Raw genomic sequence first — 25,619 nt, 5'->3', positions numbered from 1 at the left:
ATGAATGTGTCTTATGTTCTCACTGATGCTGTTTAGAGACAAGATGTGCTGTTTTTGCACAGTGTTTTGGTTTAGCAGCAGTTTAGCTGTGTTTCCTGGATTCATATTGTCATTATAAGGTGAAAGATCAGCTTGTTATATATAGCCCCCAAATATCAAGAGTTCAATAATTATTTGCATCTTTTTACATCTCTGTATGAAAGCATGCGCTTCGCAGTGACTCACAGTCTCATGAGCTTTGTACCGTGACATGACAAGCATTCATTCGTTCATTAAAAAAAAGATTTTATGAAAAGAAGTGGGAGAAAGTACAAGGGCCTTCACAGGATCACATGTTTTTGCTTGTTTAATCTTCAGGCATCGCTCTTTAGAACACAACGAAACTATAGAGTATGATACATAACAGGTTTACACAAGGGCATGTTTTTCTTCAAGCATTTAATCAGAGGAGTCCATAAAAAAATGAACATTTCTTAGACATTTCCACATTTTCTACTCGCAGCAATCCTGAGAACAACCTGTGAAGGACGAGTCAGACGAGGGGCTTTTTGTAGACGGAATCTTTTATGAAACGCTCATGGAAGGTTTTACTACTGAATCCATACTGTATAAAACTCGTATTATTGTGTGTTTTTTTTGAGAGGGGTTCAAAGTTTCTTTTCTTCTTGTGGGCGTAGATTTAATAATGCTTCTGTTGATTTCTCAGTTTTTTCCCCTGATCTCACCCTTCCCTCTTTGTCTCTATTAGAAAAGAATTCACTGACCTTCACTCATTCTCACATCCTTTACGGCATTAGTGCAGTAATTCTCACGCTCATCACCGCCAAGGCTGCTGCTTTCGACACACTCTCGTGAAAAAGTGGAGACGGGAGACTAATTAAGGTCGTGAATGCTCACTGTACACCCGCACCCACAATAAATACAGCAAATAACAAAGGCTTAGCAACTAAAAGATGCACCTTAGACGAAAAACAAACACGGGAGTTTCATTCTCTGCACTGCAGCTAATAGACAAGACGAGGCGGCACAGCAGTGGGGGATGTTGGGGTCTCAGCTACATAGCACAGATGAAATAATGCCACATATGATTGATGGCTCGTCTGCCAAAAAATGTGAAGGTGTGTGTGTATGTGTATGTGTGTGTGTGCGTAGCTGTGTGTTTAAAAATACCCAGTCCCAAACCCAAGTCCACCATATCGAGGGAAGTGACGAGGAGCTCTTTTCTTTTTGGACTCTGCCTCTTTTAGCCAGAGTTTCTTCCTCTTGGTGTCCATGTGTCCTACGAAATACAAAAAAAAACAAAACACAGATTATTATTATTACCCACTCTCTAATAAGTCACGGTTTATACAGGGTTTAAAGCTGTAAGTAACGGTTTTATTCGTGTTCGTGGCGCTTCGTAAATCACGATGGAGATGCCAGGTTTTATGAAAAATCTCTGTCGGTTGAGTCATTGTAGGAAATATGTTGATATATGTGCTTGCTGGGAATGAAATGGGAAGGTTGACAGCGTTTTCACGCCTCTACAATGAGTCGACCACCAACTAATTATAGCTGCTAATTAGCCTAATCAGCTAAACCTAGCACAAAGACTGGAACCAGGAGCTAAAGGTAAAACTGCTGTGACGCTCACTAATGCACATGTGAGAGCTCATCTGTTATAAATGTGTATAAACTAGGCCAACTCTTTATACACTCTAATTTGAAGTCTTGAGATGATGTCACCTGTAACCAGGGATTAACCAGGCCAGTCACTCAAACACTTATCACCTCACATGTGCCATGCTTTATAGGAATACAATTGACAAAACTGACGTACGTAAGTGCAATGTTCACTGATGTTGTAAAGCAAGTGAAAAGTGGACACATTTTCCAAGGGACCCATGCAAATGTAGTTCTTTTACAAACTGTGTCAGGGAGTCGCCCCCTGGTGGTTATTCAATATATTTTTACTTCCATGGGTGGCTTCCTCCTGCAAACAGGAAGACTACCACCACTTTTTATAAAACATTTATGGATACGATACGATACAATCAATATGGTATGATACGATACCATACCATACCATATAATGCGATACAATTTGATACGGTACAGCACCATACGATACGATACGATACGATATGATACGATACGATACGATACGATACGAAACTATACAATCCAATACAATTCGATACGATACGATACGATACGATACGATACGATACGATACGATACGATACGATACGAAACTATACAATCCAATACAATTCGATACGATACAAAACAATACAATTCCATACAATATGATACGATACATTATGATACGATACGTTACGATACAATTCAATACGATACGTTACGATGCAATATAATACAATTCGATATGATACAACGGTATACTTAATTGTGCTATAAGTTAGACTATCAAGTTTTTTTCATTCTATTTTGTGCTCAGTGTTGCGCCATATTTTACAGTAAATAAATAAATCTCGAATAGATGAATAGATGAACTGCTTCTTCCTAACGTATTTGAGAGCCAATAACTGAATGAACTGGTTTCACACCAGCTCGATAATCACAGTGATTTGTGAAGCGTTAACAAATGATTGATAATGTATATATGGCACATTTAAAAAGCTTAGTTCGAGCAGACAGCACTAGTAAAAAAAAAGCTCAAAGTTTTCATTATCTCAGAAACAGAATGAGGCCCTTTTGTTTGTGTCCCAGCAGGAACCGCGCACGGCAAATTTAAAGGTTCTCCTCCTTCACTAATGAAGCCGGCTGTTTTTAAAACATTCGGCGACTGTGCGTTACGTGTAACGACACAGCTTTTGTGTGCGACCTCTTGACCCCGGGAGGAAAAAACAGAGGGTGAACTCTGACCTCCTGGTCAAACAACGATGTAGAACAGACAGAACAGAGCGGCCTAATGAACACCTCTCCCCTCTCTGTGTTTACACCTGCCAGTCAAACACGCCACTCGTCGTCATCGTCCTTTGTGCGGCCGTCAGACACAAAAGCAGACAATTAGCTGCGCTTATTAAGACTTGTGTGTGTGTGGGGGGGGAGCATGTGTGTGTGATGGTGATTAATCAGCCAAGCACAGAGACTGTATATTCAAAAGTAGACGTAAAAGTAAAAGTAGACTCCACTGGCTTTTTTTTGTTATTTGTTGGCGTCCTCTTCACTTCATGGACACCAGAGAATCAATTAGTTTAGTCTGAAAGAAAGGATTGGTCATGGTTATAACAGAAGTGTGAGGCCTACAGAAAGGAATCCCCTTTTTGAATGGAAGGCTAAGGGAAAAATGACGTCAGTGAATGAATGTTTCAATCTTCTTCAATGGAACAAGATGTCAATTGTGTAAGTTATATTCCCATTTAGAGGGAAATAGATGTAATAGATGCTTGGTTTGCCACATTTGTGAGATTTTAAAAACGTGTGTTTCAGTGGACGGACCTCTCGTGAGTCCCAGACACTGCAGGCCGTGCTCCTCCTCCTCCTCTGTCGGATTCTGGGCGGAGTTTCTCAGATAGCGCTGGTGCAGGCCAAAGCCGGGGAAGGTGTTCTGTCTGCGGCGACGAAACTCGTCCTCCAAGGAGTCTTCGGCTGCAACGTCTGTGGGGTGTGAGCAAAGCAGAGCAGGGCGGGAATGAATCACTGCTAAAAACCTGTGTTTTCTTGCTGTCTGCATGGATCACCGCAGGTGTTCACACCAACACTAAATCTTTATATTTTTCTCCCCCCCCCTTCCTTATTCTTGACATAGAGACGTGTGGTGCTGGAAAAACAGCTGAAAGGAAAACATATTACCTTGTGATGCCCTTGGCAGTGTGAATACAATCAGGCAGAGGAGGGGGGGAAGAAAAAAAAAAAAAAAAAAGGATACACACATCTGTTACATCAAGTTGAGCAAAAAAGGTATATTGATGTTCCCAACATGAAACAACAAAGATGATATAAAACAAGGAGTTCAAAGAGTCCCCAAGGCTACACAAAGCCTCCCTTCCTTTCAAACGCCAACCCTATATTTCATTCATATTTCATCCGCTTGACTTTATTGTGATTAGTCATGTAAATAAAATGAGATTTGGTTATTCTTTTCTCTAGGTAATTTACATTTATATTGAATTAGTGGCAGGCAGGGTATAGAAGGAGGTGAGGGGGGGGGGGGGTTTGGTGAGAGGGGGAGACTTATTATGCTGCGAGATTACGGGCAGATCTCATCGCCATTGTGTTGTGTAATTAAGGCGGTGGAGGGGAGAAGAAAGGAGGCCAGATGCTGGCTGTGCCAAACCTGGTCCCATTTAGAGGCGAAATCTGCACGCTGTCTAAAAGCCCGGCCTTAAACAAATCACCAGTCATTAGAGACACAGCAGCTCTGTCTGACATAGAGGTGTGTATATATACATATATATATATATATATATATATATATATATATATACATATATATGTATACCTGTGGCTGCAGGTGCCATCTTTACATAAGAACACTGATGGAGACCGTGTTTGCACTGAAACACTTTTAAGAAAGGAGGTGATTTCAAGGGGGGGACCTGGAGGGGTTTTCGAGGCGGCTGCATGCACTCACACTTCACAAGAAAAAGACATCACTGGATACCAATTCTCTTTGGATAGCCATCTTATTACTGCAGGTCATCCATTTTGACCCAAGTCCCATTTCTTTGTCAGGAATGCCTTTTTGAGTGTGTAAAGGTGTAAATTGGCTGAGTTTTTTTTCTCTCTCTCTTCTCCTCTTCTCTCTCTCTCTCTCCCTTCTTCGCCAAATGTGAATTTTCTAGCTGAAAATACTTGACACTTAAAATGTAATTTGAACTTTATTTTAGCCCCAGAGTTGAATATCTTTATTTCAAATTAGGTGTTTGAGTCAAAAGACATTTTTTTAAAATCCCATTGTGACCCTGCAGACAGACAATTGTCGACTTTATCCTCATTCCTGCAGCTATTTGTTCTCAATCCTGCTTTTATTGGAAGAAAAAAAAAAAACTAATCCCAAGGTGTATGTGTCTGCTGATCGTATCAGGCGGAATTAGACGGCTAGACTAAGCCAAACAGGTGCGTGACTTTCAGGTGAACAGATTTTCCCCTGGTGTTGCATCATGTTTTCTGTGATGTAATTGTGCAAATTCCATTAAATGTTAATCCCACACTTAACTGTGTGTGATATCAGTGTCCTGGGTTCTGTCATTGAACAATTAAAACAGCCAAAAAATAGAGGGTAACCTAAATTCTCTCTATTATGTTACCCATCCTAAATCCAAACCTGATATTCTGGATTATTCAAAGGATTGTGCAAAGGTAGTTGTTAATTCACTCAAATAACTATAATCCAATACTACACGATATGACATGACAAAGCAGACGCTTCAGTATTTCACACATATTTCAAAATAAATCAGGAAGTATCCAGCTAATCCTATGCAGTGGAGTTAGACAGCTGGATTAAGTTAAGGGATAATCAGACTTTAAGATTGTAAAACTGCATCTTTTCTCCAGAGGACCAATCATTTGCATCTTCTCTGGGCCCGGTTACCTGGGTGACAAGAATCCTGTCAAGTCGTGCAATCCATCATCGGGGTAATTAATTTCCAAACAAAAACAATATCAAAGAGCAGTGATGACGATAATGAGATCTTTTGATGCTCATATACGCAGCAGCCTTTTATTCTCTGGATGGAGGATTTCATTAGAAAAGCAGGGTGAACACAGTGGAGTTCTCCTGGTTTTGCTTTTGTCTGCTGCTATTGTCTTGAGAGTGTCTGTCACTTTGTCTCCAGGCGAAACAACGCCGAGTGTGTCCCTTAAGTTTGTTCGGTACAACACTGTCTAGACCAGGGGTGTCAAACTCAAATGACCTGGGGGCCAAAGAGAGTCTAGTCTGGTCAAGATGGGGCCGGACTAGAGGAGAAACACAACTGTTCAGTAGTGGTTGGGCAATAGGACCTTTACCAAAGTAAATATATACATGATGATATTTCAATGAATTTCAAAGTAAAGTGCTTGATTTGATGTGGAACAACGTGTCGTTCACAATAATAATATATTTATGATGTAAAAACAGAGAAATAAATCTAAAATCAACGAAATAATAATAACAAAAAAGCTTTTGAAAGTAATACATTTAATTAGGGCTGAAACAATTACTCGATTAATCGATTACTAAATGAATCGTCAACTATTTTGATAATCGATTAATTGGTCTGAGTGTTTTTAATGAATTAAAGCAAAGTTTTCTGATTTTTCAGCTTCTTAAATGTGAATACTTTCTGGTATCTTTGCTCCGTATAAAAATAATTCATTCAAACTGAATAATCTTTGGTTTTTTTGACAAGACGGGACATTTGAGAACGTCATCCTTTCCAGGTTTGAGAAACACTGATCAACATTCCCTGACATTTTATGGACCAAACGATTACTCGAGAAAATAGTCGAAAGATTAATCGATTATGAAATTAATCATTAATCATTAATCATTAATCATCAATCAGCATTATATCCTGTCTCTATTCTGTGGTGGTGGTGGGCCGCATGTAATCGATATGGGGGCCACCGGTTTGACACCCCTGGTCTTGACTGAATACGTGTAGGAACATGTGCACGGACACCAACACCCAGGTCGACTCTGGAAACAGAATAAAGTCTGTGTGCTGGATAAGATCAGCCTTACGATTGTGGAAGACTGAATCACTGTTCAGGTGTCATGACAACTACAACCATGGATCACATCACTCCCTACAAGCCCGCCCAACACCTCGGTTTAGGGCGCCTGCTGTCGTGCTGATGTGACTTCACTGCTGTGCACGGACAGATACAGTCCATGTCCTTGTTCAGACACAGGCTATAAGAGGAAGCCAGCAGCTTATCTTTGCCATCCTTCATAAAGTGGCCAGTGGCTCCGGGGCCAAGCTGAGGTTTCATGCTATGATGTCAAGCAGACAAGGAGTAAAACCGGACACTGCTTTCTGCCAACAGGAAGCCATATTTCATAGCACAGGGGGGGGGATCTCTTGGACAGGAAATCACAGTATTATGTGTCATGTTGGAAGTGATGGATGCAGAAGACAAAAAATATATATCTTCCATTGCAAATAACATCATAAAAAAAGAAAAAAAAAGGTGTGATCTCATTTACGCACTGATTGACTTTTCATTTAAAACGCACTGTATGTGTTACATGTTGCTTCATTTACTCCAATCATGCCTCTGGACGTGTGATTCCAGTGAAACACTGTCTTCCGCATACAAACACTGCCCCCTAGTGGTCACATTAGAGACTCACCTTCACTTGTAAAAGTCTAAAAAGGCACATTCACAGCATGTCGCTGAAGCTCTTATGTATGTGTTCTCAAACTGTGGTTCTCAAAATGTAAGTCGGGGTTAAGAGACGTGTAATTTCGTATGCTCTTCTCTCAATTTGTGACAGCTTTGGTCTTAAAGAGTAGCAGCTTCATCTTTTTAGAGTGTGCTGTTAAAATGCATGGAGGTGAGTTAAAGGGGACACAGCTGTATGAAAAAATATAACAAAATAATGCACTTAAAAGTGTTAAATCTAAACTTACGAATCAAAAACAGACTTCCTCTTCCCTAGATTTAATATCGCTGATGCCTTTGGTGGAAAAAAAACACACCCTTAAAACGTATTTTAAAAACTACCCTCAGACCCTGCCCGAGATTCTTGTCATTTTTACCTTTTCCTAAAGATTATATGGATAAAGTTATGACAGCACGTACATCTGCGTGTATATTACAAATAGGAGGAGCTAACAGATAATTCGGCATACTTTACTGATTGATGCAAGTTGTAAAAAAGGTAGAAGTCTCGTTCCAAAAGAAAAAAAAAAGAAAGACAAGTCTTCAGCTCCAGGGCATTATTGATCCAGAAGAGGGCGCTGTTGTACCACTAATATAAATCCTGCTCAAACACGTATACACATACTTATACAGTTAAATAATCAAATCGATGGGGGTACTGGCATTTGTGTACACCCTAAGATAAAGAGCATACAATTTAAGCGCAAATTCTGTTTCATTGTCATTTTATGTAAAAAAAAATCTATATCTAGAAATAGAGCTGTGCACACAGGATGAATGCATATGAAGAGACTGGCTGCAGTGTCACCTAGCAACTGGACTGCACTGGTACTATCACCAGTTCTTTCAAAGAAATGATGGAAAAAGAAAACACAGGGAGAAAAGAAATCAAGCACAAGTACTGGAAGCCATCGCCTTCACTCCAGATTTGCCACCAACACATGTAAATGACTACACAGAAGAACCAAAGGCCACACGTGTTAAAGCCTTGACATTTCAGCACAGCTCGACCAAAAAAAAAAAAAGGCCTCACCCAGCTCTTTTCTTTCCCTCCCGTTTCCCACTCCTGACTTGTGTCTCACTAAAGACGCGCAGTGGTTCTTGTGTAAATAAACTAGCCCCGAGCACATTCCTCAAGAAACACACACACACACACACACACGAGTCTGTCAGCGAACAGTGACCTCTGAGCCAAACGCAATCATTCACACTGCAACAATTCAGCTTTGAGTCAGAGCCTATCATTTCCAATGTTCAACACAGTGCTTCCAAACTCACGGCTGTCTCCTCAGAGGCCGCATTTTATGTCATTTTGTGATTTCTAAGCCTTTTCCCTTACGTGTGTATGAGACAATATTTAATGTCAAGTCCCTGGTTGACCTCAGAGAAACTGCCGAATCATCAGTTATAGAAGCCCACAGGAGGGAGAGCGAGCAAGTCCTGGACTTGGGTGTTTCATTCACGCCTGGTCCGCAAAGGTAAAGCATACCTACCACACCCGACGACAGAGGTGCAACTCCCTTTGGTGAATGACGAGCACATCGCCCGTGCAGTGTGTGATCAGAGAATCAAACCCAAACGTGAACATTAGTAGATTAAAAATGATGCACATGGTGAGCTGTATGATGGGGTGAGTGTACACAAGAAGCAGCCACTGTGGTTTCCTTTATTGCAAATGTGTCAAGCAAGATACAAAAATGTGATCAAGCACAAGCGCACACACACACACACACCTTGGCACTGAGATATAGTGAGAGTGAGGTCAAAAAGAAAACACCACACACACACAAACATCAGGTGACTGCAGAGGCCTTTTCCAACGGCCCATTTCGTTGAACAAAATCTGAATTCTTTATTTTTGTTTGTTCTCTTTAAACACAAACAAAAAGAAAAAAAAAAGTCCCCCGTCTGTCTGGAAACGTGTGAGCGTGATTCGTTACATTGAAACTACAAAACGCAGCTTCACAGAATCAGAAATCATGCACAAAAACGAACAAACGTCTGAGTAAGAGGGGGGGGGGGGGGGGGAAATGCACATTAGAATTAATTTATTAATAATATGTCATTCATATTACACACGCATGAAAATGGTAAAGGCTAAAAGGTTAGCGAGGTGAGGGCTCAAGTTAAAGACATGAGTGGTTAAGCTTTTATCATTCACTTGTTAAACAAAGCAAAAAAAACAAAAATGGCACGTGGACGTCCAGATGTACAACATTCTGTTCTACTGCTACAACAAGAACGACTATTTCCACTTCCAAGGAAATATAGGAATATATATAGATATAGAACATTCCCAGCTTTGTGCTGAAGTTATTGTAGTAAACAAAGACACAATGCACAGCAAAATGGTCCCCCCTAAAATAATAACAATAATAATAATAATAATAAAAATGGAATAAATACAAATATACAAATACTGTGAACATCTCTCTCTCTTTCTTGCCTCCCATGAAGCTAAGCTAAAAATGAGAAAATATGCTCTTCAGGAATGAGATGCAGGAAGTCAGAGAGAGACTAGAGACCAAACTGTCTGTAGCAAACTCTGTCACTTTTTGTTTTTCCAGGTGTGAAAACTGTGTGTTGATAACATCTTGAGGCGTGGTGGCCTTTTACTTGTTATCTAGTCTTAGGAGCTGCTCCTTACCATTAACTGTAAGAGATTTTAACTGACCATCTTCCTCCACTTCCACTCGCTCTTGGCCGTTCTCCACAATCCTGTAAGGCAAAAAAACAACAACACACACACACGCAAAAGCAAATGACATTTAGAGAACAGGGATTTCTTGTTGAATATTTACATTATTTTTTTTTATTTTTTTTAAACTGTACCGTTTTGTTGTAATTTTTCTGCCATTGACAAACTTTGTGGAAGATGACACGGATCTAAAGTTGCCCATTCCTCCTCCTCCGCCACCTCCTCCTCCTCCTCCTCCAAATCCACCGCCACCAAAAGACGAAGAAGAGAAAGAGGTGAAGCCTCCTCCACCCATGTCTCCGAATGAGCTAAAACCTGTGCGAGAGCAGAAGAATGAAAATCTAAAAAAGCCCAGTAAGTTCTCTGTGAACACAGCAAAAACGAAGAGTTAAAAAAAAGTATTTGTCAGTACGGCGGGGCGAAAAATAAATCATTAAATTGATGAATCGCAGAGCTGTGTCATGTGTCTGGATGTAGCACCTGAATCGAACCCAGAGATTCCAGGCCCAGATGGGAAGCCCCCGAAACCGAAGAGCGAACCACCCATCCTGTTCCGGCTTGCGCCTCTCTGGCGACTGCGACCCCCTCCGAAGAAATCGTCAAATGGGTCATCAGCTGTGAAAAGAAATCACAGAGCATTTGATTTTATAACATTTAAAACCGTAGCCTGTACTCATGAAGCAGATACGGAGCAACATTTGCTTCATTTGGAGTCTTGTTTCTCACCACATGATGAAGTTGATTTCAACAGTGATTACATTTAAAAGCTAATTTCTTGCGTTATTTTTAGTCTCTGCCAACTCCCAAGGGAAAAATTCCTCTTTTCAGCTGCTAAAAGTGTCACTCTGATCTCCATTTGTCGTACAGTCTGTAGCTTTCAAAGCTTTTTGGCTAAAAACAAGACTCTCGCTGTGACCATAACAAGATCTATGAGACGCAGTGAAGTTGCGGGTCAGAAAACCACAACAATACAGACGGTGTAAGCCTGAGAGGGAAACTACAGTGCTGGCTGATCATTTTGTCAAATGTCATAAGAAAAGAATAAGTATGTATTGTATGATGATAATGGGGGCGGGACTAGATAAGCTTTTGCTTCTCCCGCTTTCCCTTTCGGTTATGTGTATTGTGTGAACTACACTGATGTGTGATGAGTGATCTAAATGTCATGACCGAAATAAATAAATCAATCAATCATTCTCCCACACCAGGTGAACACATAAATATCGTACAGAGTTTAAAAAACATACGGTTAAATGGACGGCCCTATGTCCCGTGACCCTCATGTGGAGGATGCAGCGATCAAGAAGGAATGATTATGGTTTTAACATAGATTCCAGATATAAAATAGATGTTCCTTCCTGATAAAAACAGCTGTGCTTGATGTCAGCGTATGTTTAGGATTCCTTGCACAATCTCAACCCTAATCTGTCAAAAGTGCCCGCTGTTAACTCTCACCCTAAAGCCCTGTGGACATGCTGCTAATTGCATGCTGCCAATCTGGGTCAGTCCAGCAGGATTAATCAGCCATCAACCCTCAAATGTACAAAAGACGGAAACAAGAACAAGACACACGGCTTAAAGAGGGAAGCGATCTCCAAATGATACTGTTCATTCTCCTCGACGAGGACATTAGAGCAGAGGAATGAAACCTGCTGTTCAAACATTTCAATTCTGTAAAACGCTGTACACAAAAAGAATTGTTTGAAGGAAAAAGAAAAAAACATAGCCATTCTCCAACAGAGAGGAACACACTCTTTTGCTTGTGAAATCTGACAGAGCGTTTTAAAGACTTGTCAGGCACAACAGGGGAGATTAAATCAGCCAGGAATGTGCCACGCCTGCAAAACAGGGTAAAATTAAAATGACTGTGTCATTTGGTTTCTAGCCATTCCACTTCTTCACCGTATAGTACAAAAGGTGAGAATACAGGAACAGAAAAGGAGCAGAGAACACATAGATATTTCAAAATGTTTGACTTCAAGTGCATGCTTTAAGTAAAAGGTCTGTAATTATATAGCACTTTTCTAGTCTTGATGACCACTCTAACCATTCAGCCGTCAGGAGCAAGAAGGTTTAAGTGTCTTGCACAAGGACACATCGGCATGTAGACTAGCAGAGACAAGAATGGAACCCACAACCTTCGAGTTGAAAGACAACATTCTCTACAGAGCCGTATGTAGCAGAAAGCGTGTCTCCATCAATCAGACGGTTTATAATTCACATTTTTGATTTGCCATTAAAAAACAAAAACAGTGGCAATCACCAGAGACACCACAATATGATATTTAAGTCACAAAATGATATTATCACGATATTGCGATATATACTGATATATCCCTCCCACCTTAAAGGAGACATTTTTAAATTTGAAATATCGCATTAAAACTATTTACACTTGACAAAAGGTGGGGAAAAAAAATAGTAGAGTGCATTGGAAACAGTTTTATCAAATAAAACAAGATGTTTTGAAAGTACTCCACTTAGTAATGAAGCAAATATTATTTCAATAATAAACTGAAGCAGCAAGTTAACACCACAACATATTAACAGCTGTTGATTTACCACATAAATTAGCGCCTTGTTATCCTTCTGTGGTGACACAAACTATAAATGTGCGATTCTCTTTCACTAAATCGCGAAAATTCTGTTAAAATCTCTTTCCTCTACATTTCCTGCCTTACTTAAACAACAACAACAACAACAACAACAACAACAACAACAACAACAAAAAAATCTATAGTCAATCTACAAAAAGTGTGTCCCGTCATTTAAGAAGCAGTGGGTGCTGTTTCTGGCAAACGACGAGGCCCTTGTCACCGTGTGAATCTGTATTTGTCACGACAGGAAAAAAAAACACCACCACCACCTCACTGCTCCCACTGCGCTGGATGCTCTGGGTGGGTGAGTGACAGATCCACAGGACCAACTGCCGCTTACTGTGACAAGCTGCTGGACAGTTAGAGCTGGAGGCTGGCAGAAATTCTGACAACATATCTCTCTCTCTCCCTCTCTCTCTCTCTCTGTGTGTCTGCCATCTTAAGCAACGTCAAAATAACCAAAATGGTTCTTCACTTCATACAGAATTGAAATAAACTTAGTAAGATGGATACTTTGATGGATACTTTGACATATCCTGTTCCCTCCCAATCAAGGTCTCCCCCCCACCCCCCCACCGAGTGAAAATAGAACTTGAACTTCACTAATCTGAGTGTCGGTGTGGACAGCTCTATGCTTTGGCTTTTTATAAACAGCCCCTGTTTACTGAAAAGAGTAAACAGCAACAGCTGTGCTCCACCACTTTCACCTTGGCATATCCATGTCTTCAATACACATCCTTAACTTAGTGGCAGTTTAAGACCGTCTCGTATAAAACTGCTGTCACTTACTTCTCAACTTCTTATTTATAAGCAGCTCTAATCACTTGTAATAGTTGTTTTTCCAGCCAGTCTGCTTTGCATGGGAACTGTTTGAGAGCTTGAATCGTATCATGTTTTACATGTACTCCCCCCACCTCTCGCGCACAGTTCACACGCGCGCCCACACTTGGCATTATTACGTCTGCTTTTGTTTGAATACGGAAGCTATTTTTGAAAGCATTCCAGTTGAGTGATGTAGACGCTTATATTCATCCTCCGCCTGTGTCTGAACTTCCATATTTAGAGCGACACGGGGTGAAATACACATGCCTTCCAATCAGCCTTCTGCTGAACCCAGACAACCTGCTACAGGCGCTAAAACTCCCATTTATATAATCTACTTAATAACATAAAGTGACTACTACTAATCATAATAATTTATAGAGCACTGCTCAGAGACACAAAACAGAAAATGAAGTTAAAACAAATACACACACAATATACTTATATATTATTATTTTAAATAAAATCGACTTTTCTGAGAATAGGAACCATGAGAGTGAAGTCACTGGTCGATATAGAAGGAATATTAAGCAGCAGGACAAGTTTTATGGCACCTAAAACCACAGACGCACACAAATGACAAGATAACTCAAACCTTTGGAGAATAAAAATACAGTTATATATCATAGATATATTGATGAAAGGCAAATTCAAACTGTGTGAGTTTTGAATTGTTCTTTTTTTAAATTTTTAGCGACTAATAATCATTTGGAGAGCCTTTAAGGTTGATTTGGAGTAAAGGGCACGTTTAAAAAGTGCAAATAAATCAGCAGAAGAATAAATAATGGAGGCGAGGTCGACATCCAGCAGTGTGACATTTAAAAAGCAGTTGACCCCCCTCTGTGGGGAGCAGCGCTCTGTGTATCGGAGACACACAGTGTGGGATTAACACCAGGCTTTACAGACAATCTCCTGCTCCCATACTTCTGCAGAGCGGGAAGCTGCTAGCTTCAGGCTAATGGTACGTCTCCATGGGCACTTTTTGTGTTGTTTTTTTGGACAGCGTGTGATAGATGACTGACAGGCAGGCTCTCCCTCAGGAAACTCATGAAATCCCACCTATAGGCCGACACCCACCTCTTACAACCTCCAAAACACTGGCTGCACCTCGCTACTGCCCCATTCCAAGCCAGATCAACATGGCAGCTCATCAGGAAACTTTCCCTTATTGTGTTTTTTGGCTTTATTAGACAGGACAGTGAAATGTGAAAGGGGGGGAGAGAGACAAGGTTATTCACCAGTTACTGAGCTTTTTTTTTTTGATGAGAAATAAGCCATGCAATTGCTGATGTTGCCTTTCTAAAGAAAGGAAGTATGTAGTTTTGTGAGGCGGTGCATCACGTAGCCTTGTCAGGGTTACCCAACCTTGGTTGACATCAAATTGAAGGACCAATTCCCTCAGATTCAAGGACCGAATGTGGTAACACAGATCTGGCCAAGTGATTGTCCTTGGGATCTTGGTCAAAGGTCAGCCAGAGATCATGGAATCTCACGTCAACAGCGGAGAGAGACAGTGTCCACAACACTGCTAGTTATAACGATTCAACGTTTGCTCTGTGTGGGCCTAGTCCACATACTGTACATCAAGCAATGCAGGGCAAATTAAACAGTAGCTGTCGTTGTAGCTGTCTACCGCTGTCGGTTAGCGGTAGACATTTATGTAAATATCAACTCGACTTCTTTCTTGCACTAAATACAAGCACTCTCAATGACCCATGTCTATTTAGGGTGATTTTTTTTCTTCTCCTGTGGGAATCCGGCTTGTTTCAACTTTATAGAAATGAGCAGCGGCCAACATGATGCCCCATATCTGGAACGCACTGCATGGCTGTTTACACAGACAATGAATGGGAGGCATGGAAATCATAGCTGAGCAGAAATACCAGTGTATCGCATGCATCAAGCTATTCATACAATAGTTAATGATGGCTACTGCATATGTCCCACTCTTGTGACACCACTTCTTGGCCTCCTTCTCTTCCTATAGTGTGAAAACAAGAAATCCAATCAAGGCGTCATCAGGGACGAAAACGGACTTACCAAAAAAGTCTGCAAAGGGATCTCTGCCACCGAAGAATTCCCTGAAAACGTCGTCAGGATTACGGAATGTGAAGCTTCCACCAAAGTGATCGTAACTGCCTCCTGGAAAACATGAAAGCAAGCGACAAAGTTCATAAACTGTGGACGTAATGCACTGCTATCGTTACAGGTGATAAAAATACAAACACCATTAACGTACGGTAATAAACATAGATGATTAAATGTTCGTAGGTTAGTATTGGTGCCTTTATTAATTGCCGGTAAAATACAGCATAATCTGACTTTTACAACTCATTCTCTTTATTAGCATCAAATACTGGAATCGTGTTAATCATTAGCAAATGGTGTTATTTCGAAAGTCATCTCCTTACCTCCTCCTCCTCCTCCTCCACCTCCTCCTGCTGAGAGGCCTTCTTTACCATATCGGTCATATGTATTCCTCTTGTTTTCTGTGATGGGGAGAATCGGACTCCAGTTAAGACAAAAAAGAATCCTCTCAACAGTGAGGACACATCTTTGACTTTTACACTGCTGTGTGATTCATTAATAAAGGATGTATTTATTATTCGATTTGATTCAACATTGCCTTCAAAACTGTATACATTTTAAAAACATCAATTTATATACATGACATTCAAGAACATAATTGTATTCTTGTATTTAATTTAGCAGCTCAGTGGCCAAGTGGGAGTGTTTCAAAATGGACAAAGCAATAAAAACAGTAGCAAATAAAATACTTACACAGACTCAATTGCATCAGGTGACAAAGAGAAAGTAAAACTAAACCAGCTTGGACAATAAACACATTCCAGCATAAGTGATGATAGTACCTGTGAGATAATTAATAGTGAGTGACTATTAAATTAGTTTCCCAGAAACACTGCTATTATATTTACTGTCATCCACTTAAGTAACAGAAATAAAAAGCTGAAATTTGGTATTACCTGGGTTTTAACCTTAACAATAAAGACTATATCACTATATCAAAATAGATACACATTCCAAAAATGAACATTGCTGATACCGATGCCTCTTGTGCTGAATTCCAGGAAATGAACTAGATTTAGGTCATTATGCTCATTCACTTAAAAAGGTAAAGTGAGTTGCCCCTCACACTTCTCTTCCAAGTGTTTTGGTGAATCTATGTAGTCTTTAGTTAGCATCAATGTATTCATTAATTTGTCCAGTGTGGGGCTACTGTGGTCCAGAATAGCAGCGTCTGTAGAGCTGACCTAGATACTATTTTTATGTTCAATTTCCTCCAAATAAAAAAATTATTTACCAGTTTTGGTACCAGTCAAAATCCAACCTCTGAACATAGTAACTGTTAAGTTCTGAGACTTAGCTTCACATGATTAACTTCCATATCTGAGGAGCCAATGAGATTGTGCAATTATTTTATTTATTTATTTTATTTTATTTTTTTAAGGAACACCAGGTGTCATTAATACCTGCTCAACTACTTACTAACCATCTGAGAGCACTTCATACGCCTCTGACAGCTCTTTGAACTTCCTCTCTGCTTCGTCCTTGTTGTCTGGGTTCTTGTCTGGATGCCATTTCAGTGCCAGTTTTCTGTATCTGGAGCATAAAAAAACATGACACAACATTATAGAATTACAAATGACAAACTGTGAAGTCCCAATACAGAGATACAAGGCGTTTGTATACATGCAGATTAGACATCTCCCCCTCTCAGAAACAGATATCCACAAGTCATTATGGAAGCAAACATGACGACGCACGCACATACACATACTGTTCTTCTTCCCACCCAAGCAGGAATAACAAAGACTCTATTGACGTACTATGTAGGCCTGACACAGCAGCTTACGCTGCATCAGCTGTTTGTGTCCAAGCACCAGCAGCAGCGGGCAAACACACATACTGTGGACAAGACTAGGGACAGAATGTCGGATGGCAAAAAAAAAGGCTTCACAATCCAGGGATTGACTCTGTTAGGGTTCTATGGTGAACGGTTTTTGTAGTCAATGCCTTTGTTGGAACCTGTGACCTTATCTCGCAACGTTTGTGTCGTCTGTATTCACAAAAGAAAACATCAGCTGAATACGTTCCGTTAAACTGAAATGTCTCAGTATTAGATCAATACTCGAGCTAAGCCTTGGTGCAAATATATATGAAATTTTGAGCATCTTAATTTAGCAAGGACAATATTTGCAAATTAGCACTAAACACAAAGTAAACTGATGACTAATGAGAATGACATGAACTTTGTGGGTATTTGGTTATAAATGAAAGTGTTAGAAACTTAAATTTTAAGCCTCAATGATGGGGTGTAAGTAAAAGTTGAGGGACAATGAAAGTGCCTTCTATTGGGAACATGAAAGTTTATTTGAGGTTAGCTTAGACCCTACGCTCCACACCTCCCTTTGGCTCAAAACAAAAAACTACTACTTAAGAAGAAAGACTGAAAAAAACAGAACAGCTTGGAGTTGAATTACAAGAAATTAAAGGCAGGTTAATAGTTTGGCATTTTAATTTAGCAATTTAGTTATGGAGATTCAGTATTTCTAGCCAAAGTGTATGTATAGTCTGCCAACAATAATTAAAAGAAGTTATTTACAATAAATCGGGCTAAACTGCTAACATGGCCAATAACTGATTTAGAGATCGAGAGGAGAGAGCTGCAGGATTGGTGCTAGAGTCAGGTCATACTTTTCGCATCTGCAGGTGTCGGTTAACATCCCTGAGAGGTAAAACTTTTATCATTTGCCTATTTACACGTTCGTCCTACATGGACAAACCTGTGGACACAAGTCCGACTCCACGAGGACAACTGTGCATGCTCCCTGCAGCACAGCCCTTTCCAGTTAAGTTGGTGGCGTGCATTTGTTTAGGTCAAAAGAGACAATAAACAAGAGGGTAACCATGGGAACTTTCATAAGTCTTATATGAGGAAGTGCGTCAAACATGTACAAGTCAGTGCTCAAAGAATACAAGAACATGCAGTTGCTGCCATATTACTGTTGAAGTTGAGATCTAGTAAGCATGTGTGGAGCACGACATACACGTTAGGTATGAAATAATTATTAAAATGCTTATGAAATCTTCGCACTTAGGCATCTCTCTCTGTGCTGAAGTCTTTACAAATTGGATTCTCTCATATGTGTTGATTTAAGCAGCAGTAATGATTAAAGTTAACAGATTTCTCCTCCGTCACACGCTATATTCTCCTTAACGAGGACCAAAAAGAACTGCTGGATTGAGCACTGGCTGGTTTTCTTGCCTAACATTGAAGTTCTACTGACACTTTTCATTTATTAAACCAAAAAGGTGGTGTTAAGAAACCTGTGAAGAAATGAAATGGACTGGAACTGCCTGTTCAGTGGTGAGTGAGCGTTAGGGGAAGGTATTTGACAGCCGCAAGGTTACAGGAAGAAGAATGGAAACTTTCTGCGGTGCACTATCTCTCTGCTCTCTCTCTCTCCCCGTGTGTCAGTTTATACAGCTGGAGGTGGATATAATTAACCTATTACACCACACTACAAGAGGTCACATTCAAAAACCCTGGGGGGGGGTAAACGGGGCAGAAAACACTCAAGGGCACTTACGCTTTTTTGATGTCGTCCTGCGTTGCATTTTTATGGACTCCTAATATCTGGTAATACTCCACCATGGCTCTGTCTGTGAGCGTCTGTTGGTGCCGCCTCGTGTGAAAGTTTTTCAAAGTTGACTCTGTGGAAAGAAAAGTAGTTCTGTCAAGACATGTTAGCCTGGAGAGATAAAGTCCAACTAACTTAAAATGAGCGCAGCCATGTGTGACGGGGATATCTCCCTTCCCCAAGAGAGGGCTAAATTTGGGGAGGGAGGGTGGGGTGGCTAACGGCATTAAACAGGGTGGCAATACCTACTAATGCAATCAACTGCACTGAAATAGAGATGCAGGGGGAGGGCAACCGAAATAATACAAGCAAAGCAAAATTACATAATAAGTGGACGTTAATTCCTCGCCCCAAAGGCTAAAAGAGAGTGACTGAGAATCATGTTTTTCTATTTAATTTTGGATATAGCTGTAAAGAAGTACTTTTTATGATCGCTGAAGTTATGAAGCCCAGACTTTAAGAACAAGACAGAACAGGTCTGATGAAAAAATACCTGAAATTCAACCTTTTCCCCTTAAGGCACCACAGTCATGCACTCAAATTATCTCCTGAGCTCTGTAGCTTGTTGGGGTTAAAGAATAGGAAAATAATCACAAAATTTAAACTCAAGAATAAATCACAAGTTTCTTGTGTTTAGCAGAGAATTAGCAGAGAACATAAAGAGGTTAGCCACACCTTAACGGCTTAGACAGAAACTTCTTTGGAATTCTGAATGTTATATCTGCCTGTGTTTTCATTGGAAATTTTATTTTGTGACGTGGAAAGCTTGACAGACATAGCAACGGTAACTATGGAGGATTAGAGCTTAGAAAACAAACAATTGTAGCCATTGCTCTACAATGTCAACATTTCTACACAAATATATAAACACATATGGAACATGTGAATATATAGATTAAAGCTGCACACTTAAACAGCATTTAAACCCTTGTGACCTGAGAAGTGAGTGCCTTTTAAGCCTTAATTTATTGGAAATCTGTATCTCTATTAGATCAAGGAGTGTCAGTCTGTCAGTCACCATCTCTCTGTCTGTCTGTCTGTCCATGTGTTAATCACATAACAGTCTGATGGTTAGTTTGACAGTTTTACCAACAGGGTAACAGTGAGTGCAGTGTGGTAGTAATGCGACAGATATCACTGCATGCACTAGTCTCTAATGAAAGAGTGAGAACACTGTTGATTTCTTTGCTTGGACAAAATCTGATAAATCAGGATTATGCTGGCACAGCAGCTACATTCTTTTCCACTCATTGACCTAAACACATAATCAACCATCAATACCTCTTTCTATTTATTCATCTTAGACAAAACTCATGCATCAGACAGGCCTCAGGCCAAATAGACCCAAGAACCCCGGTTATATACAGTACTGAGCAAAAGTTTTCGGAAGGTGTAGACAAACATTTCACATCCGCCTTACACCATTGCACAGGACATCGTAGCTTATTCTTCAAATAATTTACACAAAAACGATAAACAAACTAGTGCAGGGTACTTACACTGGGAGTCCACTGTGTCCTGTTCATTGCTATTTATAACATGTGGCCTTTGCAGTTAGATTGTGTTTGTGTGTGTTATGTATGAGCGTGTGGGGAGTTGGGGGGTTATCTTCTCTTTCATTTTTTTCTTATTCCAAAAGTGAGGTCATTTTTATATCCTTTTATCTTTTCTTTTTTTTTGATTTGCATGCGGGATATGTGCTTTTACTTTGTCCTCTTAAAAAAAATGTATTGGTGCCAGCTCATAATTTTCTTTTATTCTTCTTGCACCAGGATTTGGCAGTGACATTCTCCACAAACTTCTAAACATAAAAAAGGGAATGGTGTGCTACGACTTTTAAGTTTAAGCATTCTGATAACACATGACATGGAAAAAGGTTTGAGATAAAAAAATATTTGCCACAGGAAATGAATTGAGAGAACAGTTCAAAGGGCAGATGGAATTCTATAGCCCCAGTGAACAAATCAAATGTGCACCATTAAAATGTACTATTTCATATACAAAAGTCCACTTTACTGATTTAAAATGATATAATCCACAACTCTCATATAAAGAGATACGGACTACAAAATTACCGTTTTCCTCAAGGATTTTCTAAAACTCACTCCAATATCTTTTTATCTCATTCACTCACTTCAACCATTACTGATCCATTCATCCCTGCAGCAGTTGGGATTAAACGTACACTTAATCCTGGCTCTCTGCACTCTGTGTATCCATGCATGTGCTTTAAGTACAGACTGATTAGCAGATATGAGTGTGTGAATCCCTCAATGCCTGCCACATGTTTATTGTTTCTGGCGAACTAAAGCCAGACTTTTAAAATACATTTACATCACGTTATTCTGACTGGAATTGTACTCAATCAAATTTCTCAAACTCAGACTAATTGAGAGTCAGGCTACTATAGCTGGCCTTGGCCATCGGATGTAACAGAAGACGCGGATATTCAGAACAATACGACAACCGTCACATAAACAGTGAAATTCAGGCTGGTACATTCTTTGTAAACTGACAAGGGGATACAGAAGATAATAAAATGGAAACCACCTAATACCAACAAGCTGAAAGAGGGTGTTTTGCCAACGAGTGGAGCGAAGACAGACACACTTAAAACAATAAATTGATTCTCCACTATTGCCTGTGGAGATGGACACGAGTATTTGATTAATCGCTTGGTTATAAATAGTCGATCAGTTACTGTGACTATTTGTAACATATTAAAAAGATAAATATGTTTTTTATCAGGCATTACCTACTTTGTGGTGCATCTATTATGACAATGTGGCAGCAGCAGCAAGCATTTAATTAGTGGACTTCATGTGTGTTTGCAAAAAGTGTGCTCAAATCCCACAGAAATCTATCAGGGTCTTTGAATGTGTGCCCTGGTAGCTCAACACGCTATGGACCCTGCATTACGTCCACAGGCTCTCATGCACTGGAGTTTAAACAAGAATATTCAATGAATATTGGAAGAAGATTTTAGCTAGAAATGCCAATCCCTGATTGTTTGTATAGTGGGACGAGAGCAGAGGTCCAACTAAATAGCATAATCAGCTCACAAAAAGAAGCTGTTATTTTACCTCCCATTTTCCTGGTAGAAATCAACTGAGAAGCAGTTATATAATCAATTTAATTGGCTATCTTGAGGACAGCAAAAGAGAAACAGTTTACACTGTCATTCAATCAGTGCATTTGTCTTGAGCAGCAATCCCTGACCAGTCTTTAGCTGAATCACTTCATAAATGTTTTAGCAAACTGACTGTGGGAACATCTGTTTCAATAACCTCAAGGACATTTAGTGGTTTTCCAAAGTCTATTTTAAAAAAGGGTTACAGTGATTACTTATTTATTACTGTCAGGGTTTGACTCGTCAGTTATTCTTTGTCAAACCAAATCTATAATATGAAACATTAACAAAACAATTAGAAACTGTGCTTGCACACCGCTCATAACAGGCTTTCAGAGTCGGACTGTGATGTCGAGGACTCAGCAACTCTCTAAATTTACCGGTCCATCTTGAGTCTGACCCTGACACATGGAACACAAGTATTGAAGAATGACGACAGCACGCATAAACAGGAAGAAGGAAAACATCTCCACCGGGCAGATGGCCTTATTCTCTGTTAAGTGATGAGGTGAAGACCTCAGTGATGAGTTGCTCCTCCTGTGTTTCACTGGAATCAGCTGTGATGGTGTGGACCTTTGGACAGGATCTCAACCACAGAAACTGACCCTCTGACCGGAGTAACCAAGCATTATTGACCACATGGATCCCTCAGGGCAGGACTTGTTTGTAATTGCTTTGGACTACCTCTCCCAGCTGGGTTTGATAAGGAGAATTCCATGCATTTGAGGTTAGATACGACAGCAACATTTCATATAAAAAGGATGCCTTATAATGATTCACAAATAAGATTCCCAAGGGAAAGGCTATAAATAATCATAAAAGATAGTGTTTTCAGCTGCATGTTTGGCTGGTTAACAGAAGACAAGAGCAAAGGTCTGATCCCAGTGCTCACATTTTTCATGGAAAGTTGATCTAAATCTACAAAACATTTTTAGAGATAACACTTTTCAGATAAGTGGAGCTGTGGATATCATCTGTTCTCTTTTTTTAAGCTGTGCTGTACTGAGGAGCCAAATAAGATTTTTCTATAAAACACACTAGTATGTGACAGTGGATTCACCAGTGTCAAAATAAATGTCAAAGGTGAATCACAAGAAACATGGGTAAAGTGAGAGGGACATAGGGCTATTTAAAGTTATATATGGGTGTCTAGGACACCATCTAGACTGGCAGAACAGTTTAGAACAGGTTTTAACTCAAAACATTATCAAAATGTGAAACCTCAGCATAAAGAAATATATAAGTATTGACATAAGAACTTGTTACTTAATGGAAAAGGACACAGGACTCCAGGCAGACAGTGTCAATGGAATTTCCCAAACAATGGTGACTATAGAAACTGCATACTTACCATAAGCAATGAAATGATCCTTTTATTGGCTCATAATGAGACATCTGTCTTGAAAAAGCTATTTCTGCAAACAGCTCCCAAGTTAATTACCTGAAGAGCATCTCTGGGTTTTTATCTGTTGATTTAAATCTCTGATAAGACTTCTCTTTGTGTTTTTGCAAGGAAACACTCCCCCAAAACAAACAGTGACAATCCATACAAGAATGTAATTTGTATGTCAGACCCAGTTTTTTCGCTCACCCTGTTACACACTTGAACTTGATTACACAGTTGCCTCCACTGTGACTGCAGTCAAAAAACAATCACAGTGTGACTGTCACACACTAATAACCTTGGACCTTACCTGAATGGAGTCATAGTCTTTTAATTAAATTAAATACAGAGCAAATTTGACATAAAGAAACATTCTGTATAGCATTATGTTGCCATATTTATGTGTAAAATTATGTCTACAATGACTGCACACAATAATCAACTAGATGATGCCTTACCGGAATTGATCAGATAACACGACGGAGTGGGTTACAGGCCACTCAAAGCAAATAAAACATAAAGCATCAATCGATACTGTGATTGCTCAGATAAGGTATCATAAAGACAGCTAGTAATGTGACTGAAACCATGACAGCCAATATCTATACTACCAAAATATGTAAGGATTTCCACAAGTCAATTCAGACTGTTTCATTGACTGGTTATTCTCAAAGAAAAGAAAGAGTGATGTCCAATGCTTGTTTAACTTTTGACATATATATGGTAAACATAGGTTGGGCAGGAAAAACTACATTATTGGCATTTCCTCAAGTAAATGTAAATATATTTTGATAAATGACTTGGGAGAAAGATCAGCCCCTAATGAACTGTCAACAATGAGGAACTACTGTGCCACAGATCAGTCTTATTTACTGAGTATTGTTTTCAGTCTATCACATCATCAATTAATCTCTTCAACTTTAACTCAGGAGCAAAACCAATATTTTATTATCAGGGATTTTCACAATGATAATCATTATTGACTGACCTGAAAATGTAATATCGTGATAACCTACTTGGCCTTAACACCTTGTACTATCTGTAGAAAGGTGTTGTCAGATATACAGCTACTGACTTCGAGTCCTAAAACTGCACATCAATAAGCTCCTATTATTACCATACACGTTTTATTCACGGAAATAAAAGTTGCTTCACTTTCTGAAACCTGCCATCAACAGGCCACTCGAACATGAAGTATGGCGACGGTAACTTAGGAAACAGCAGATAAGCTGCAGAAACGTCGAGAACGGAAACTGCCAGCAAATCTTTGAGCCGAATGAAAACCTGAAAGATGGATATACACTCAAGCACGACGAAGTTCATAAAAAATAAGTCATAGCATATAAAAAGTGTAAACACATCTATAAATAGCGACTTTGTGCTAGTAGTCTCGCATTGCCCATCATGTACCAACTACTACACCTAGTAAAAAATACATTTTGCTGTAAAGTGCCTTCTCTGTATTAATTGTTTTAGTCGGAAACTGACAAAATATTACCATAAATGCCATTAAGTCAGGGGAAAGGGGATTTGAAGTTAATGCTGTTGCTAGCTGCAGCTACATTATCATTATTTAGACTAGCGTTTGGCTAGCTTGCCTCGAACGACTTGTTCACACACGTCTCGACGCTCTGTCAAAATTCATGCACACACGCATATATGCATAAATATCATCTTATATATTTATAATGTCAACAACAGTTCACATATGATACCGATGATAAGGAGCGTACGAGTGGGATTTCAGGTACAGCGGCCCCACATGTGATACGGAACACAGTGTTAACGGACCTCGAGCCGACATAATTATTCAACACATCAATTCCTCACCTGTGTCTCACAGGTAAATGTCCCACAGAACTGCTCTTCTGTTGCGGCTACAGTCTCTCTACGACTGAGCGTGGACACCGGAGGACACCGCAGGACAAGTGCGGTTGCTTGTTGCTTGTGGTGATGTTGGTGTCACTGATTCAGACTAGCACATTATTGTGCTCCCGCTGCTGCT

General features: G+C 39.8%; 1 protein-coding gene across 4 annotated transcripts; it reads right to left on the bottom strand.

Annotated features, from left to right (window-relative positions):
* Positions 1-328: 328 nt before the first annotated feature.
* Positions 329-25,619, bottom strand: dnajb6b (DnaJ heat shock protein family (Hsp40) member B6b). 4 transcript variants are annotated; one of them, XM_058643251.1, is made up of 10 exons: positions 25,445-25,619; positions 19,050-19,173; positions 16,949-17,058; positions 15,849-15,926; positions 15,478-15,579; positions 10,499-10,633; positions 10,153-10,333; positions 9,968-10,038; positions 3,445-3,603; positions 329-1,279 (listed from the first exon to the last, which is right to left on the bottom strand). In XM_058643251.1, exons 2-10 carry the CDS (start codon positions 19,112-19,114, stop codon positions 1,161-1,163), a joined length of 1,020 nt encoding a protein of 339 aa, XP_058499234.1. In that variant the 5' UTR covers positions 19,115-19,173; positions 25,445-25,619; the 3' UTR covers positions 329-1,160. The 4 variants fall into 4 exon arrangements, with proteins under 4 accessions (XP_058499234.1, XP_058499243.1, XP_058499251.1 ...); XM_058643260.1 differs by having other exon boundaries at positions 15,478-15,576; XM_058643268.1 differs by lacking the exons at positions 329-1,279; positions 3,445-3,603 and having other exon boundaries at positions 8,973-10,038.

The sequence above is a fragment of the Solea solea genome, chromosome 1 (genome assembly GCF_958295425.1).
Source record: "Solea solea chromosome 1, fSolSol10.1, whole genome shotgun sequence".
NCBI lineage: Eukaryota > Metazoa > Chordata > Actinopteri > Pleuronectiformes > Soleidae > Solea > Solea solea.
This window is presented reverse-complemented; position numbering and strand designations above follow the sequence as displayed.